This window comes from Malaclemys terrapin, chromosome 5, assembly GCF_027887155.1.
Source record: "Malaclemys terrapin pileata isolate rMalTer1 chromosome 5, rMalTer1.hap1, whole genome shotgun sequence".
NCBI classification, from domain to species: Eukaryota; Metazoa; Chordata; order Testudines; family Emydidae; genus Malaclemys; species Malaclemys terrapin.
In genome coordinates, this window is record NC_071509.1 from 85404138 (window position 1) to 85422404 (window position 18267).

General features: G+C 45.3%; 1 protein-coding gene across 6 annotated transcripts in view; it reads right to left on the reverse strand.

Annotated features, from left to right (window-relative positions):
- The window catches only part of DCLK2 (doublecortin like kinase 2), a 144006-nt gene extending 127818 nt beyond the window's left edge, over positions 1 to 16188 (reverse strand). For 2 of the 6 annotated variants that reach the window (XR_008445203.1, XR_008445202.1), the window contains exon 1: positions 14887 to 16188. Coding sequence is in view for 3 of the 6 variants with exons in the window: in XM_054030853.1 (XP_053886828.1) it covers positions 14887 to 15307 (421 nt within the window). In the remaining 3 variants the exon portion in view is untranslated. The remainder of the gene's footprint in view (positions 1 to 14886) is intronic. The other 4 variants (XM_054030853.1, XM_054030855.1, XR_008445204.1 and 1 more) reach the window with 3 other exon arrangements.
- Positions 16189 to 18267: the final 2079 nt, after the last annotated feature.

Sequence of the window (18267 nt, forward strand, 5' to 3'; positions counted from 1 at the left end):
CACTGTGGCCTACCATGGCTGCCTGCAAGCCGAAATATGCGACCTTGTAATGAAAGAGTGTACCCATTGTTCTCTAAAATGTCTTTTTTTAACCACCTCTCCCTTCTCCACCAGCTGCAAATGTTTCTCCTTCGCAGAGGCTCGTGAACATTAGAAAGAGAAAACATAGGACGAGGGACGATATGTTCACGGAGCTGCAGATGTCCTCCCACGCTGATAGAGCACAGCAGAATGCGTGGAGGCAGTCAATGTCGGAGATGAGAAAAGCCCAATATGAACGAGAGGAGAGGTGGCGGGCTGAATCGCGGGATGAACAGAGCAAGTGGCGGGCTGAAGACGATAGGTGGCGTCAGCTTGCAGACAGACGGCAAGAGGCAATGCTCCGTCTGCTGGAGCATCAAACTGATATGCTCGAGCGTATGGTTGAGTTGCAGGAAAGGCAGCAGGAGCAGAGACCACCGCTACAGCCCCTGTGTAACCAACAGCCCTCCTCCCCAAGTTCCATAGCCTCCTCACCAAGACGCCCAAGAACACGGTGGGGGGGGCCTCCGTCCTCCCAGTCACTCCACCCCAGATGATAGCCCAAGCATCAGAAGGCTGGCCTTCAATAAGACTTAAAGTTTTAAAATGCAGTGTGTCCTTTTCCATCCCTCCTCCCCCACCCATCCCAGGCTACCTTGGCAATTATCCCCCTACTTCTGTGAGGAACTAATAAAGAATGCATGAATGTGAAAAAACAATGACTTTATTGCCTCTGCAAGCGGTGCTCGAATTGGGGAGGGGAAGGTGGGGTGGGGTGGTTGGTTTACAGGGAAGTAGAGTGAACTGGGTCGGGGGGGGGGGTTGGAGGGTTCATCAAGGAGAAACAAACAGAAGTTTCACACAGTAGCCTGGCCAGTCACAAAACTCGTTTTCAAAGCTTCTCTGATGCGCACCGCGCCCTGCTGTGCTCCTCTAACCGCCCTGGTGTCTGGCTGCGCGTAATCAGCGGCCAGGCGAGTTGCCTCAACCTCCCACCCCGCCATAAATGTCTCCCCCTTACTCTCACAGATATTGTGGAGCGCACAGCAAGCACCAATAACAATGGGGATATTCTTTTCGCTGAGGTCTGAGCGAGTCAGTAAGCTGCGCCAGCGCGCTTTTAAACGTCCAAATGCACATTCCACCACCATTCGGCACTTGCTCAGCCTGTAGTTGAACAGGTCCTGACTACTGTCCAGGCTGCCTGTGTACGGCTTCATGAGCCATGGCATTAAGGGGTAGGCTGGGTCCCCAAGGATCACGATAGGCATTTCAACATCCCCAATGGTCACTTTCTGATCCGGGAAGAAAGTCCCTTCCTCCAGCTTTCGAAACAGAGCAGAGTTCCTGAAGACGCGAGCATCATGTACCTTTCCCGGCCATCCCACGTTGATGTTGGTGAAACGTCCCTTGTGATCCACCAGGGCTTGCAGCAGCATTGAAAAGTACCCCTTGTGGTTTACGTAGTCGGTGGCTTGGTGCTCCGGTGACAAGATAGGGATATGGGTTCCGTCTATGGCCCCGCCACAGTTTGGGAATCCCATTTCAGCAAAACCATCCACTATTGACTGCACGTTGCCCAGAGTCACTACTCTTGCTATCACCAGGTCTTTCATTGCCCTGGCAAATTGGATCACAGCAGCCCCCACTGTAGATTTGCCCACTCCAAATTGATTCCCGACTGACCGGTAGCTGTCTGGCGTTGCAAGCTTCCACAGGGCTATCGCCACTCGCTTCTCAACTGCGAGGGCTGCTCTCATCCTGGTATTCTGGCGTTTCAGGGCAGGGGAAAGCAAGTCACAAAGTTCCATGAAAGTGCCCTTACGCATGCGAAAGTTCCGCAGCCACTGGGAATCATCCCACACCTGCAACACGATGCGGTCCCACCAGTCTGTGCTTGTTTCCCGGGCCCAGAATCGGCGTTCCACGGCATGAACCTGCCCCAGTGACACCATGATTTCCACATTGCTGGGGCCTGTGCCTTGTGAGAGGTCTATGTCCATGTCAATTTCCTCATCACTCTCGTCGCCGCACTGCAATCGCCTCCTCGCCTGGTCCGGGTTTCGCCTTGGCATGTCCTGGCTCTGCATATACTCCAGGACAATGCGCGTGGTGTTCATAGTGCTCATAATTGCCGCGGTGATCTGAGCGGGCTCCATGATCCCAGTGCTAGCTATGGCGCCTGGTCAGAAAAAAGGCGCGAAAGTAGTATCTGATGGACCAGGAGAAGGAGGGAGGGCGGGCCGAGTGACGACATGGCGTACAGGTACAGGAACAGGGAGAAACACAAACAACTGTCACACAGAATGGTCCCCCCAAAGATTAAACTGAAAACCCTGGGCTTAGCAGGCCATTGATTTCACGGAGGAAGGGGAAGCAAATGAATACAGAACAAATCTATTTTTTACATCTTAAGCTGGCAACCGACGGTGCAGCATGAGTGATAGCCTCTCCAGTACGATGATGACGGTTACCAATCATAAAATACCATCATCCGCCAAAAGGCAAGGGGCTGCTGCTGTGTAGCAATGCAGCCCCACGTCTGCCAGCCCCACGTCCGCCAGCACCCAGCATCGCCCTCGGCCTCTTCTGGGTGCTTAGCAGACAATACTGGGCAATTGGCAGAAAATAGTATATTACGACTGGTAGCCATCATCATCGAAACAGTAGCATGTCTGCCCAGGTGGCCATGATTGACAGCCACTCCAGTACGACGACGATGGGTACCAGTCATAATATACCATCGCCTGGCAAGGGGCTGGTGCAATGCAGCCCTACGGCTGCCAGCCCCACGACTATCACTCATGCTACACCGTCTACCGCCAAAAGGCAGTTAGCAGCTGCTGCTGTGTAGCAATGCAGTCCCACGTCTGCCGGCACCCAGAGGACATATGGTGACGGTGAGCTCAGCTGAGCGGGCTCCATGCTTGCCGTGGTATGTTGTCTGCACAGGTAACCCAGGTAAAAAGGCGCGAATCTATTGTCTGCCGTTGCTGTGACGGGGGAGGGAGGGGCCTGACGACATGTACCCAGGACCGCCCGCGACACTGTTTTGCATCATCCGGGCATTGGGATCTCAACCCAGAATTCAAAGGGGCAGCGGAGACTGCGGGAACTGTGGGATAGCTGTGGGATAGCTACCCATAGTGCAATGCTCCAGAAGTCGACGCTAGCCTTGTACTGTGGACGCGGTCCGCCGACTAGAGCACCTAGAGCATTTTATGTGTGGACACACACAATCGGCTTTATACAACCGATTTCTATAAAACCGGCTTCTATAAATTCGAACTAATTTCGTAGTGTAGACATACCCTTAGAAAAAGTGTGGTGCACATGGCACATGACTCTCCAAGGGGAGGTAGGGGGGAAAGGACACAGCCAAAAAAAAAAAAAGAAGTTGGGAGCCTCTGATGTAAAACATTGGCATTCAACATAAATCCATCAACTCTCCAGTTTTTAGATTGTAATATGAAAATTTGTTACTTACATATTACATGGCTGTTAACAAATATAAAAGCAAACTATACGCTGATGAAAAGGAAATTTTGTTAAGCAATAAGAGGCTTATTAGGCAGAAATAATATGAGCGCTACTGAAGTAGGTTACAGTCTAGCTTCTGTATCCAGCCAAACTATTCTGCAGGAAGCTCAACCAGGCTGCAGAACTATTTTAGAAGTATGAAAGCGCCTCACAAGTTGGCATTTAAATTTCAATGGGGCATATGTAAAATCCAAAGATTTATTACAATACTGTTTGCAGCAATCAAAAAGTGACATCTTTTCTGTGCAGAAAGCCTCCTAGTGATAAGAAAACCCGAAATAAGGCCTATGCTTGTTTAAAAAGATAGAACAACTGTTGACATTTTGGATCATTATACAATCAACAAATAATTTAATTTGTTTTTTACTCTCTACCTCAGAGTTTGGAGTTACACATGAAGAACAAATGTTACCGGCCTGTAAAACCCAAATTCTTAAGTAGTTTGCCCTTGGGTTGGGAAACTAAAAGTTTCCCCAACATTGTATTCTTCACAGAAAAACCTGTCACACCCTAACCCAAGGCTTTTTGGATCCTTTTGAGGAATAGTTTTCAGAACACCCAACAAAAATCTCAGGCTCTTGGCTATGCAGCTGTAAACACTGATATTGCACAGATTAGAGGAAAAATGAGAGAGATGGGTCCTGTCTTTTTATAATTAAGGGAATTCTTGAGATCAATTATTTTCTGGATTCATGTAAAAATTGGGATATACTATTTTCCCTGATTTTAAGCAGATATATTTATTAAATATCCTTATAATTAATAAATATTCTATAATATATTTACATCTGGCTATATAAATATAATATTCTGACTTCATGACATTGAGAAAAAACAATCTTGAACATCACCACAAAATAAAACTGTATGTGACTTGTGATTATACATGGTCATTAGGAAAGTAGTTGCCAAATATCTCAGTGCCTTTCATGGCATGAACATTATACATCACAGCCAACTGGCTACACATTTAAGAAGCAAGCCAGAAGTGTTCGGATGTCTCATGATCAAAAACACAGGTTGCTAAAGGAAGATTTGCAGATATTCCATTTAAACCTCGCCATTCTGAACACTGCCTTACAGTTCTAGATTCCCCCAGACTTCAATACGAGTTTTACTCAAGTATTAACAGCAAAATCTGACCCTCTGTATTCACAAGATATGATGATCCCATTCAGTTATCTCAGTTCAGAATAGGTGTAATGCAGTTCACTGTACTTCCTGGAGTGTCAATGAGTTTGTCTTAGAGATCTCAGTATAAAATGTTTCCAGTAACTGCTTTGCCATATTTTCTATATGTTGGAAGCTGCATAATGATATAATGGGAAACTAAGTATGAACCAGCATCCACTATCACAAGATGCTTCCATCTAGTTCTCCTAGATACCATAAGTGGTCTCCAATTTTATACATACTAATATTTAATACCATTCCTCTTTCCTGCCCCCAAATTTCGGCAAAAACAACAATTATCAAGTAATAAATAAAGTTATGATGGAAATTTTAACTACACAAAGTTTAGGGAATTCAAGAAACGAAAGGGCCAGATTCAGTTCTCATTTACACCGGATTTACATTAAGGTAACAGATCAGAATCTTCTTCATAATTTCCAGAACCCTGGTAGTTCAGTTTCCTTTTTAAATGCAGTTAAAACTTCAACCATAATATTGCAATATGGAGCTTTTCATGCTTCTCTTCCTTGGTTTAAAATAAAATAAGAGATTTTTATAATCATCACATGAGATGCAAGACTGAACTGCTCCAGATACAGAGCAAAGGCTAGTCTATGTACCTAAATATTAGACACAGTCAAATAAACACAGGTGGTAGTGTGTGTGTGTGTATGTATTTTTTTTAAATCAGATATGCGTATCTGAATAGCCATATTTAAATTGATAAGCTACATTGGGCATGTGCACTCTACTATTTTCAAATGCTTATAACATTTTTCAAATACGTATTCTTTTTTCTCAAAGTCAATAAAGTTTACATTCCTGACTGAGGATTGAGTACATACTAATTTTTTTTACAACAAAAGAGCTTGAGTTCTCAGAATGCCAGCACAAGGAGAGAACATTGAGTCCCATATTCACAAAGGGCCTTAGGTGTTTAAACCCCTGACTTAAGCACTTCAGTCCCAGTGTGATCCACAAAACTGCTCAGCTGCCGCTTAATCCTGCGGACACCTAAACTGACTCAGTGCCTAAATTTTCAGGGTAAAAAGTTCCCTGGGCACCTATGGCTATGTCTACACTAGAGACCTTACAGCAGCACTACTGGAACGCAGTAGCTGCGCCACAGTAAATTCTCCCCTGTAGCTGCTCTATGCTAACGGGAGAGAGCTTTCCCGTTGGCATAATAAAACCACCTCCCACAAGCAGTGGTAGCTATGTTGGCAGGAGAGGGTTTCAATCTCTCTTATTTAAATATGTATACACAGTGGAATAGCTTCAAAAGTCATTGGGCCAGAGAGTGAATGACTCTGTAGAGTTCAGTTGTTAGGGTATCCACTTCAGAGGTCCAAGACCCAGGGTCCACTCCCCTTACTCCAATCACTCTTTATTGGTACAAAGTGAGCTAGCTTCAAGAGGAGAAACTAAGGGAGACTCAGAAGGTTCCATAGCTCAGTAGTCAGAGCATTCTTCTGAAAAGTGTGGGAGACCCCTGTTCAAATCGTCTGTCTCAGGCAGAGGGAGGAATTGAACCTAGGTTTCCCACATCCTAGGTGAATTCTCTAATCACTGAGCTAAAAGTTATAACAGCTATATCTGCCACCTCCTCCAACCAGTTTGTGTAGAGCAAGGCAGGCACTTAACTACTATCTGTAGAACTGGAAGGGACCCTGAAAGGTTATTGAGTCCAGCCCCCTGCCTTCACTAGCAGGACCAAGTACTGATTTTGCCCCAGATTCCTAAGTGGCCCTCTCAAGGATTGAGCTCACAACCCTGGGCTTAGCAGGCCAATGCTCAAACCACTGAGCTATCCCTCCCCCACACTACAGGAAAAGGGTTCCCTGGCTGTGGATCAGAGATAGGTGCCTCTCTGCAGCCCAGACTTAGGCACCTAGCACTGTGAGGAGGGGCTTAGGATTCCACCACTCTCCCCCATCTCCCATTCATGAATTTCAGCCATTTCCCACCTACAATGCTGGTTTTGATGCCTGCCACTCTTAGACACCTCTCTCTCTCTCCAAGTTTTGTATAGGCCAGGGAGTCTAGGCACCTAACACAGGCTTTGTGGATCCCAGTTGTTGTTTCAGTGATTTTCCTAGCACTTAGAAGTTAAGTAATGCAGCGCCAAGTCCCTTTGTTGATTCAGGCCTAAATTCAGGTAAAAAAGCAGCTAAACTAAAGTTACTGAAATTTTTAAATAATCTGCCTTTAAGTAGAGTACAAATATGAAAGAGCAGCCCAAAAGGCAATTTTTTCTGCAAATGTACAGACACCTAAGATGTCAACTTAGAGCAGCTTCATAATTATAACTATAGCATTAGGTTAAAAGAACCTATGTGCACTCCTGAGAGACGACAATATGAGGGGGGTATCAAGTGTATTCTACTCAATCTCTGAACAACAGATTTGGAACGAGAGTCTTGGGGTGAGATATGGCCATTGGTCTGCCTTTGTGAGGTGTTAATGGGCTTCTATTATCTCCTGAGGCTGAGATAAAGTGTCCTGCTTCTCAGTGAGAAACTACACAACAGAGTAGAATAGAGGACACAGTTATGAGTGTCCCTAGAGAAAGAGCCATCAGTCCCCATTTTTTACAAGTGCGCTACTTTGAGGCGCATAAGTCAAAGCAGGCATCTGGTTGCCCTTCATCTTTCTGTCTCATAAGCCTCAGCTCATTCTCACAGCATCCGGTACATCTAATAAGGATGCAGACAGGTCCCTGTTCAAACTCTTTCTGCCTGACTCTTTCGTAGTGCCAGATACTACTGATGATTCTTTAAATTGGATGGTCAGAAGGAATAGTCATTAGAGTATCCTTTCTCTACTTCATACCACAAGGAGACCAGATTTCCAGAGCACTGGTAAACTTTATTTTCCTTCCTTCCTGATTTCTTAGGTCCTTGGACAACCTACAAATGATCATGTTCTTGTCCTCAATCTACTTAAACTCCCCAGATACAGACCCTTTGAGAAGCTAGGATGCCACTCTTACTCATTCTCACCTACTCCTTTCTCTGCTTGCCCCTGCTCTCACCTTCCATTTTGTAAGGGGGTACAGATGAGAATTTTCTGAAAGGCATGATTAAGGCCACAGGTTATCAAGCTTGCTGATTCTATCATTTGGCTTACCCACAAGAAGTAGACACCTACCCTGAGAAACACTCCATAAACTTCAATTTTTTCATATTAAGTAGATCCCCAGTGGTGGTTTTGTTCATATCACAACAGTTTATTGCACTAACATTTCCTATGTAAACTGAAAACACTGCATCTCTCCAATACAGTTAACATATATTTGAGAGATGCAAATATTTTAGAAGCATTGTTTAAAAAAAAAGTATCTACCTTCCTGTGTTATACCAGCCAAATCGTCCCTGTCCTTTACATTTTTTTATGATTTCTGAGGTACCCTGGCTTTTGGCTTCAATGCAAGAAGATAATTGTGCCTTCTGCAAGCAGTGAAGATACAAATTGCCAGCTGGTGCTAGCATCTGGTTGTTCTGGCACAAGGAAAGATGTTCTTGACCTACTTGGTAAAAGCATACACCAGTTATAATCTTGAGTACTTTAACAGGATTAACCCGATATTGTGATATGCAGTAATAATACTCAAAAGAGTAAGTACTTGGATCACTCACTAATTGGTTCCCACCAATGCTTTCTTTCTTCTGCTCCCTGCTAACATGAAATAGCCATCTCCTCAGGACAGATAAAACAATATCCTGGGACATTGCTCCCTGCCATGGATAATGACAGCTCTACTGAGAATCTTTCTACGTCCTCCCAAAAGGCTTCTGTACATGTACCTAGCATCCTTGACAACTTTGAGTATGTTGCCAGTGGTGCTGACATACCATAAGAGGTTTAACTATAGCTGTTGAAAGCAAATGCTATTAAGAGTATTTGTGCTATGCAGAGCACTAAAGATGCCCTATCACTTGCCACATCAGAATGCCTGTTTCATCAGTGATGAAGACCACTTTTTCCTAGTTCTTCCAGAAGTCCAAAATAATCTCCTGGTTAAGGCCAAGGAGCCTCAATATTTTCCTAGTTCCAGAAAAATCTAAGTATGAGATGAGAGGCTGCATGACCAGTAAAAAATAAAAAGTAAAACAGAAGATGCTAAAGAAACAGAGAGAGTCATGAGCACCAGCTTCTGCCACTGTGAAGAATTATCGTGTGTTTCCACTCCATTCCTAGTGCCTAGACAACATAGTGGTAATATGAAGTCATTTCAAAAATTAAAAAACTAGACACCTATCTAGACATCTCAGATATACCTCAGTTTCTGCAAACTGATCTTATGTCCCACACTCAACCAATTAATCATTGGGAGTGGGAAGGAAGAGATAGAGAAAGTAAAAATAAATAATAATAATAATAAATAAAGGTTGCTCCACTATGGCTATATAAAGGTGAAATATAAAAATGCACGTGGGAATCCTATTACCCCAAACCAAAAATATTTTGTTGGTGTCACATATAGTAAGTGTGTGCGTCACATCAGCAGAAGGATGGGGAGAAATTACACACACAATATCCCGCTGTGCTCAAACAAGGATATATACTATAGAGGTGAGAAACATGGGTTTAGCAAGAGAGTGTATCCCAAATAAAATCTTATTCTCCCTATTCCCAACAGCTCACACTATTGATGAATTTGCCAAGCACATTTGGGTCCTGTATATTAAAGGACACAGCCCTGCTTCCATGAACTCCAACATAAGCAGAATCCAGAACCTTAGAGATTCCTCTTGTGATGGGTTGGATCACAGAAACCCCCTTGGGAGCTGCCACACGATGTGCAAAGACTACCTCTGCTCCTGTTTTCCCTGCCAGCTCAGGACTCCAGCACCCTGTCTTGCTGAGCCAGCCACTCCTGTCTGGCTCTAACACAGACCCAGGGTCTGAATCACGTGTCCCAAAGCTGCAGGTTTACCTGAAAACAGCTCACAGTAGTGTGCTTGTCTTTAACACTCAGATGCCCAACTCCCAATGGGGTCTAAACCCAGATAAATCTGTTTTACCCTGCATAAAGCTTATGCAGGGCAAACTCATAAATTGTTCGCCCTCTATAACACTGATAGAGAGATATGCACAGTTGTTTGCTCCCCCAGGTATTAATACATACTCTGAGTAAGTTACTAAATAAAAAGTGATTTTATTAAATACAGACAGTAGGATTTAAGTGGTTCCAAGTAGTAACAGACAGAACAAAGTAAGTCACCAATAAAATAAAATGCGCAAATCTATGTCTAATCAAACTAAATACAGATGATTTCCTCACCAGTTCCAGAGCACTCCCTTTTACAGGCTAATCTCCTTTTAGCCTGGGTCCAGCAATCACTCACACCCCCTGTAGTTACTGTCCTTTGTTTCAGTCTCCTTGAAGTATCCTGGTGGGGGTGGAGAGGCTCCTTCTTTAGCCAGCTGAAGACAAAATGGAGAGGTCTCCCACAGGTTTAAATAGACTCTTGTGGGTGGGGACTCTCCTCCTCCCTCCTATGCAAAGTCCAGCTCCAAGGTGGAGTTTTGGAGTCACCTGGGCAAGTCACATGCCCCTGCATGACTCAGTCTTTACAGGCCCATGCCATTGTCCGCATGGTATCTTGCATGTCTCCAGGAAAACTTCTTATGTGGATTGGAGCATTCCAAGATGCATTGTTCTCCAAGTGTTTCCTGATCAGGTACTTAACCTGGCGAATTCCTTCCTAAAGAAGCTGACCAAATGCCTCCCAAAGCTTACTTAGAAACCAAGCAAGCATACAGCCCATATTCTTAACCTCAAGTAGAAAATGATATATATGTACAAATAGGATGAATAGATATAGTAGACCATAACCTTTACGGAGATATGTTACCTGACACAGGCAGCACAAAACATATTCCAGTTATGTCATACATACATTTATAAGCACCCCCTCCCCATAAAGCCTTATGGGGTACACTGTCACACCTCTCTCCTCACGTTCTATGCAGGGACCTGAGTTGTCAAATTGACAATCCAGAGATATTTACATTTACTGGAGCTGGGGACAGACCTGTCTCTGTGGAATGTGCTCAGCATCTCTGGTCCAGCAGAGCACGAATTTGCATGTCCTTCAGAACATGATGCAAAGCATGTTTAACTAGACTTGTTGAAGGATGTGAAATTTTTAAGTGGCAGCTGTTAGGTTACAATTATTGTTGTGATGTGTGTTGTTGAATTTGTTTGTGGCTATACATAAGTTATATACTATATACATTAAACAACAACAGAGTGTCTGATTTTTTTTTAAAATTCTTATTCTATGTGCCCAAGCCCACAACAAAGCATGTAGCATCTCAATTTAGCTGATACAGAATATCATGACACAGGTTTGATCAGCCAGTTCTTATATGCCAAACTGACAAACAGCAAATTTGCCTTAAAGTGCTCATCTGCACTGGATCTGTCTAGAGCTGTAAAGAGCGACTCTGAGCTGAGACAAGCTTAACACAGCACCTACTGGCTTGGTCACAGAGGCTGGAGGCTCTCTTTAGGCTCACATGATACAGCTCAGAACTCTTGGGGCTCCAAGTATCAGCCGCAGAAATGAGCAGAATGTACAAACAGCTTGTCCTGCCAACAGAGATATGAAGGTTTCAGAGTAGCAGCCATGTTAGTCTGTATCCGCAAAAAGAAGAACAGGAGTACTTGTGGCACCTTAGAGACTAACAAATTTATTAGAGCATAAGCTTTCGTGGACTACAGCCCACTTCTTCGGATGCATATAGAATGGATGCATCCGAAGAAGTGGGCTGTAGTCCACGAAAGCTTATGCTCTAATAAATTTGTTAGTCTCTAAGGTGACACAAGTACTCCTGTTCTTTTTTTTAAGAGATATGAAGGACTGAGGTAGGTGGCTACATTGGCTCTGGTACCTGGCCGTCAGTTACCATACACAAGAGCCTTCCACTATATTTACAACATATGCACCTCTACTAATGGTGTGGAGAATTCAAGTCTACTGCTAATGTTCTTTAGAAGCATTAATTCCACTGTGGATTTCCATTCAAGTCTGCTTGGTCAGAAAGGAAGAGCAAGTAAAGAGTAAGTGTTTCTCCACCAAGCTGATGGAGTCCTGACTGCAAAGGAGGGTTTCTATGGGCTCTTATAGATGGTAGAGTCATTTTCTGTACTCTTTTCCCTGCCCCTCCATGCTTCCTGCCTCAGGGTTTTCTCTTCTCTATATGCATGGTAAACAGATCTATAACAAAAACTAATGTTGGTGAAATTTGGTGTGCTAATTGGAGCATATGCTAATCCAATCATGACACTGAAGGACTTTTTGAATATTCCTATAAGCTGTGTTGATCATGGATAAATGAGCAAATTAATGGGAATTTTTTTTCCTTTTATTTTAATTTAGAGAACCATGAAAGTGATGTTTCAATAGCGGTATTATTGTTGTTGCTGTGCATCTGATCAATAAAACAAAAGGGCACACTCAATGAGCATATTACAAAAGAGAAACAAATACTGGCCTCATTTGCACCCTTAAAACCCCACCTAAGTTAATAAGACTGCAGAGTTTGTCCTGATGATTCTAACCAGTACATGAAAAAAACACAAAAAGATACTATGGACGAAAGTTTTAAATGATCAGTTTATAAAACTGATAGGAATCAATCAGTTTTAACAATAACTGTACTAAAAGCCACCTAAAACAGGCAATCCCTCCTTCATGAAACCACTTTAATAAGCATTATTTTTTTGGCATTAAATTTATTTAAACTATTATTTAAAACAGGTGTGGGCAAACTTTTTGGTCCGAGGGCCACATCTGGGTATGGAAATTGTATGGCGGGCCATGAATGCTCACGAAATTGGGGGTTGGGGTGTGGGATGGAGTGAGGGTTCTGGGGTGGGGCCAGAAATGAGGAGTTCAGGGTGTGGGAGGGGGCTCCGGACTGGGGCAGAGGGTTGGGGTGAGGGCTCCACCTGGGGGTGTGGGCTCTGGGCTGGGACCGAGGGGCTCAGAGGGTAGAAGTGGGATCCGGGCTAGGGCAGGGGGTTGGGGTGCAGGAGGGGATCAGGGGTACAGGCTCTGGGAGGCACTTATCTCAAGCAGCTCCCAGAAGCAGCAGCATGTCCCCCACTCTGGCTCCTATGTGGAAGCGTGGCCAGGTGGCTCTGCGCACTGCCCCATCTGCAGGTGCTGCCCCTGCATCTCCCATTGGCCACGGTTCCCAGCCCATGCGAGCTGCAGGGGTGGTGCTTGGGGCGAGGGCGGCATGTGGAGCCCCTTGGCTGCCCCTACGTGTAGGAGCTGGAGGGGGGACATGCTGCTGCTTCTGGGAGCTGCGTGGAGCCACGGCATGTGCAGACTGGGGCAAGCCCCAGACCCTGCTCCCCGGCGGGAGCTCAAGGGCCAGATTAAATCATCTGAAGGGCCGGCCCGGATGTGGCCCCCGGGTTTGCCCACCCCTGACTTAAAAGATCACTTTTACTAGGCACCCATTTTTAGACTAGAGATGGGCAAACTTCTATTGTCTAATTTCATATTCACTTAAACATCTGAGGTGACATTCTGGCCTCATTGACTTAAACAGGGCCAGGATTTCACTCCTGGTATTGGGAAGAGTGACTCAAATGATACTGAAAATTCTGCTTAGGCAAGACCATGAAAGAGAGACCACAGGGGGAATAAAGTCCAATTTAAAAAAAAAATGGAAAAAATAAGTAGAGAGCAAGCAACTAATGAAAACATTGATGGAAACTATCTATACATCATATGCAGAGCACCCACTTATACCAGCCTAGCTATTGCATACCCAAACATGCAGCACAGGTACCTTTTAAGTAGAATTTTTAATTAAATAATCCCTTTTTAAATAAAGGAGATTGGAGGAGGATTATGGGTGTTACCTTATAGAGAAGTTTGCAACAACAAGGATTAGTCTGCAAGAACACCACAAGATTCTCCTTTCCCTGCTTAAGGCAAGTGCCATTGCCGTACAAGTCAGAGAAGGAGTCCTCTTCAATAAGAGCAATTGCCCATATTTTTAAAATGTATTTCGGCACCTAGAATGCAGATGGCTACCTACTGAGATTTTCAAAAGTGCCTCAGCACCTGGCTCCCATAAATTTTAATAGGAATTAGGCACTTTTCAATATTCCACTAGATGCCAAGCTGCATCTTTAAACACCTTTAAAAGTTTGGCCCGTCAGATCCTAAATGTCACTGAAAGTCATTAGGGTCTTAGTCCTAAGTCACTTCTGAAAAAGGGACTTACGCCTCCAGTTTGGTCCATTAAATGCCAAAATATAAATATCAAGGCTCCTATAGGATGACTGTTTTCAGAGTATTTTACAATGCAAGGGCTTTCTCTTGTTCTGAATAAGTCTGAATTGCCATGGGTGAAACAGCAATATTGACATAATGTTATGGGAGTTAAATTAAAACATTTCCTTTCCCAAACAAATAAAAAGATATCTGAAATACATCCAGAAAATGTATTACTAATCCTATAGTTGAAACAAAATATCAGCCAATTAGTTAATCACATCAGATCAAACAAACACACACTACCATAGGGTACCTCTGGGTAAGCTGCAGGGAAACACCAGTGAGAGGGGGCTGGGGATAGATAGGAAGGAGAATGGTGTAGGTAGGGGAATAGGCACAGAACAAAAAATTGAGTTCTAAACATAGCTCTTCCACTGACTAGGCTTGTGGTTCTGGGCAGCTTCTCTGCACCAGTGTCCCTCTAAAACAAAGTTAATACTTACCTACCTCCTAATGAAGATTCATTAGAGGGTTTTTTTTAAAAAAAAAACCTCTACAGATGCAAAGGAGCCAAATTCCACACAGTTACACCCATGTAAATCCAGATTAACTCTGGATTGAAGCCAATGGAGTTACAGAATTCAACCCTAAGTAACTAGTCTTGCTAAGGTGCCTTGTGGGTTTAGACAGAGAAAACACAACGGGAGAACGTGAATGCCTTGTGTAGATGGGGTGGGACTGGGAAGGCACAGCATGCTGGGGGAATAACAAGAGAAGGTACCTTACAGGAATACAAGGTAAGATAAGAGGTCAAACCATCCCGAGCAATGCTCCTCTCAGGAGCCAGCCATCCTGTACAGCCTGGACTTTACTCCTCAGCAGCTGCAGGTGTCTCTCTTACCTTCCACTAGCTCCTCCAAGCTGGTGAGTTTCCTGCTGCCATCAATGGTGTAGATGGTGCGGACCCCCTGGGGCAGGTTCACATTGTCCGACAGCGACCTGGTGAGTTCGATCAGGAGAGCATCGAAGGAGCGAAAGCGGTCGCTGGAAACGGCAAACACCAAGCCCTTGAAGTACCTGTCCCCATTGCGGTAGAAGCGGGCTTTCTTTGCTTTCTTCTCCGAGCTGAGGGCCTGCAGCGTCCGCGTGCGGTAGAAGCTGCAGTGGGCGCTGTGCGCGGGGCTTGGGATGAGCCCGTTCCCCTTGGGCCCGGAGCTGCTGCTGCAACTCGAGCCGGTCCCCGCTCTGCGAGCCCCCGAGCGCTGCTGCCTTTTGTCCCGCTCCTCAAAGTGCTCCAGCTCAATGCTCCTGTTGCTGGCCATTTATTGCTTTATTTATTGCACCTCCCCCTTCCAACAGCTAGTCCCCCTGCTTTTCCCCCGGACTCCACGGGGCCAGAAACCTGCCACTAAGCCTGGCTCAGGGCATGCAGATTCAGCGCGCACCTAATTTAGCATCACGCCGAGCCACCCCGCCTGGAGAGATATGGCGAGAGAGCTGCACCTACCCCACTCAGTATTTACACCCCTGAGCGCCAACGTTGCCCTTGGTACTAGCTGTCCTGCGGTGTGATGATCTTTGCCCCCCTCTTAAGGCACACATGCACCCACTCACAAACGCATCCTGCTGCCTGCCTAAGGAAAGCCTAACTCCGCATCTCGCGGCCAGGCGCAGCAGCAGCTAGGACACAAACTTCGGGAGGCGGAGGAGTTGCTGGCTCCTCGCTGTAGCCACGCAGCCTCACACAATAAAGAGGATGCTGCTAGCCATGATGTCCCCAATCATGCCATTCTCTGCTGTGGGGGTGGGGAAGGCATCTCTCTCCCGCCCGCTCCCAGCGCCTTCCAATCCGGAATGCCCAGCTCCAATTGCCCACCACAGCGCGCCGGGAGCCCGCGGGGCTCGGATCACATGGGCGGATTGCAGGCAGGGGGATGCCTCACGCGGCTGCCGCTCCCCCGCTACCGCATTCGCCGCTCGCCCACAAGGCGCAGAGGAGAGACACAAATCCAGCCTCCTCTGGGAACAGACAGCCCCCTCCCCAGCGCTGCAACAATCAGCCCCCGAGTCCGCGGTCCCGCCCTGCACAGCTCCAGCGGGTAGGAGCAGCAGCTGGGGAAGGCTGTTAGTGGAACTGCCCTGTAAAAAAGCAAACGCCCGGCCCCTAGCTTCCCTCCCCCTACGCCTTTCTATGCCGGCGACTTCTATAGCCGGGCGCAGAGGCTCCAACAGGAGGAGCGAGCTGCGGCTGTAACCCGGCCACTCCGCACTAATGGCAATGCAGCGTGTGAGGCAGGCGAGGGCTTCTCCCGGGTCCTAAACAAACGCCTCTCCCATAGTAATGAGCCCAGCGGGGTTTGAGCACAAGCTGCCTGTTATCAACCCCATTGTAAGCTGCACTCAGGCTCTAGCTTGTATCTAGGGCCCTACCGAATTCATGGCCATGAAAAACGCCTCAGGGATCATGAATTCTGGTCTTTTGTGTGTTTTTACCTTACACTATACAGATTTCACAACGTTTCTCCAACTGCGGGAGACCCAAAAGTTGCAGGTGAGTTGCAAGATTATTTTATGGGGTAAGCACAACCTCACTTCTGTGCTGCCTTCGGAGCTGGGCCGCTGGAGAGCAGCAGCTGTTGGCCAGGCACCCAGCTCTGAAGGTGGTGCCCGGCCAACAGCAGTACAGAAGTAAGGCAATACCATACCACGCCATCTTTACTTCTGTGCTGCTGCTGGCAGCAGCTAGCTGGCCAGCATCCACTGCTCTCCAGCTGCCCAGCTCTGAAGGCAGCATCACCAGCAGCAGCAGTGCAGAAGTAAGGGTAGCAGTACCACAACCCACCCTACAACTGCTGGGGTCAGGGCCCCTACAATTACAACACCCTGAAATTTCAGATTTAAATAGCTGAAATCATGAAAATTACAATTTTAAAAGTCCTATGACCATAAAATTGACCAAAATTAAATTACATAGTTGGAAAATACATTACCTTCTTGTGGTAAAACATCCTCTCAAGTCACAAGAACACTAAGCCAAATTCTGCTCTCACATCTATGTAAGTTAAATTCAGTGGTGGAAGTGAAATCAGAATCAAGATCACAATCTAGATAAAAAGTATATTGTTGCTCAGAACTTATGTCTTAAATATTTATGTCTGAGTTCTCCTTTTAGTTACAATATTGTAACAACATTGACCTCAATGGAATTATTCTGGGGTTTTTTACTACTGTAATTGAGCTTAAAATTTGGCCTTCGTGTTTTAGGTCACCAGCCCAGTTAGCATCAGGTTGCTTGGTTTCTTTACTGTTTTGAAATAAATATTGTCATTGAGGAGGGGATAAAATATTAATATTTTTTAAACATTTCCTTACCTAGGTCACTAATTTTAGTATCAGGTCTGTATTTATGTTATAAACCAGTACCTAGAGCCCCAGTTCCTGGAGTCATGTGACTACATAACAAGCTAAGATTTCATTTAAAAAAGAGTTTTTAATACTTATGGTTGTCAAAAAACAACCTTGAAAAAGTGACATATTTCTTTAAAGTGTGCAGGCTGAAACAGTAGCTTTATGATTTGTGAATTTCTCCATGTATCTCAATGGGGTATTAGAACCCCAAATCCCACCTCTCAGGAAAGCTCCACCAGAGAACTTATGATGTGACAGAGGGGAACAGTGCAGAGGGCTCAACTCACCACCACACAAATAAATATGCCCCAACTTCTGAGGCAAATACTATGGAGCCCTGCTGCTGCTGCCTGCTGGGAGGAAGAGAGGATCCCTGTGCCACTCCTGGAGGGGAAAAAAAAAGTGCTCCCCTCCACTGCTGCTCCTAGCTCTAAGAGCTGAGAGTCTCCCCCACTACCACTATTCCAAGTGTGGGGTGGAGTTACAGGAATATAGTCATGATAGGACTTGTCAGGTGTGTTTAGGGCTGCAGATTGCCTCAATCCAGCCCAGTCCTGCCCTGATCTCCATATATGTGTGGGTATCTGCTCTGCTTATTAATTTCAAATCAGTAAGGAGTATTTTCTAATTTAAGTTGAGTGTTGAATTCATTCCATATTTTTATGGATGAGAAGGATATTCAACAAATGAGAGCAGCCTATTGCTGCGTATACGGAGACAGTCAAATGAATAAAAACTTTTCTTGTTTACATTAGACATTTTGAAGAGAAGCAGGTGTTTTTAATGTTGCTTGGCACTTAGTAAATCATGCCCCAGGTGTTGCATTTGTCAAATTGTTACTTTTAAAGTATATTTTGATCAATTTATGGCAACT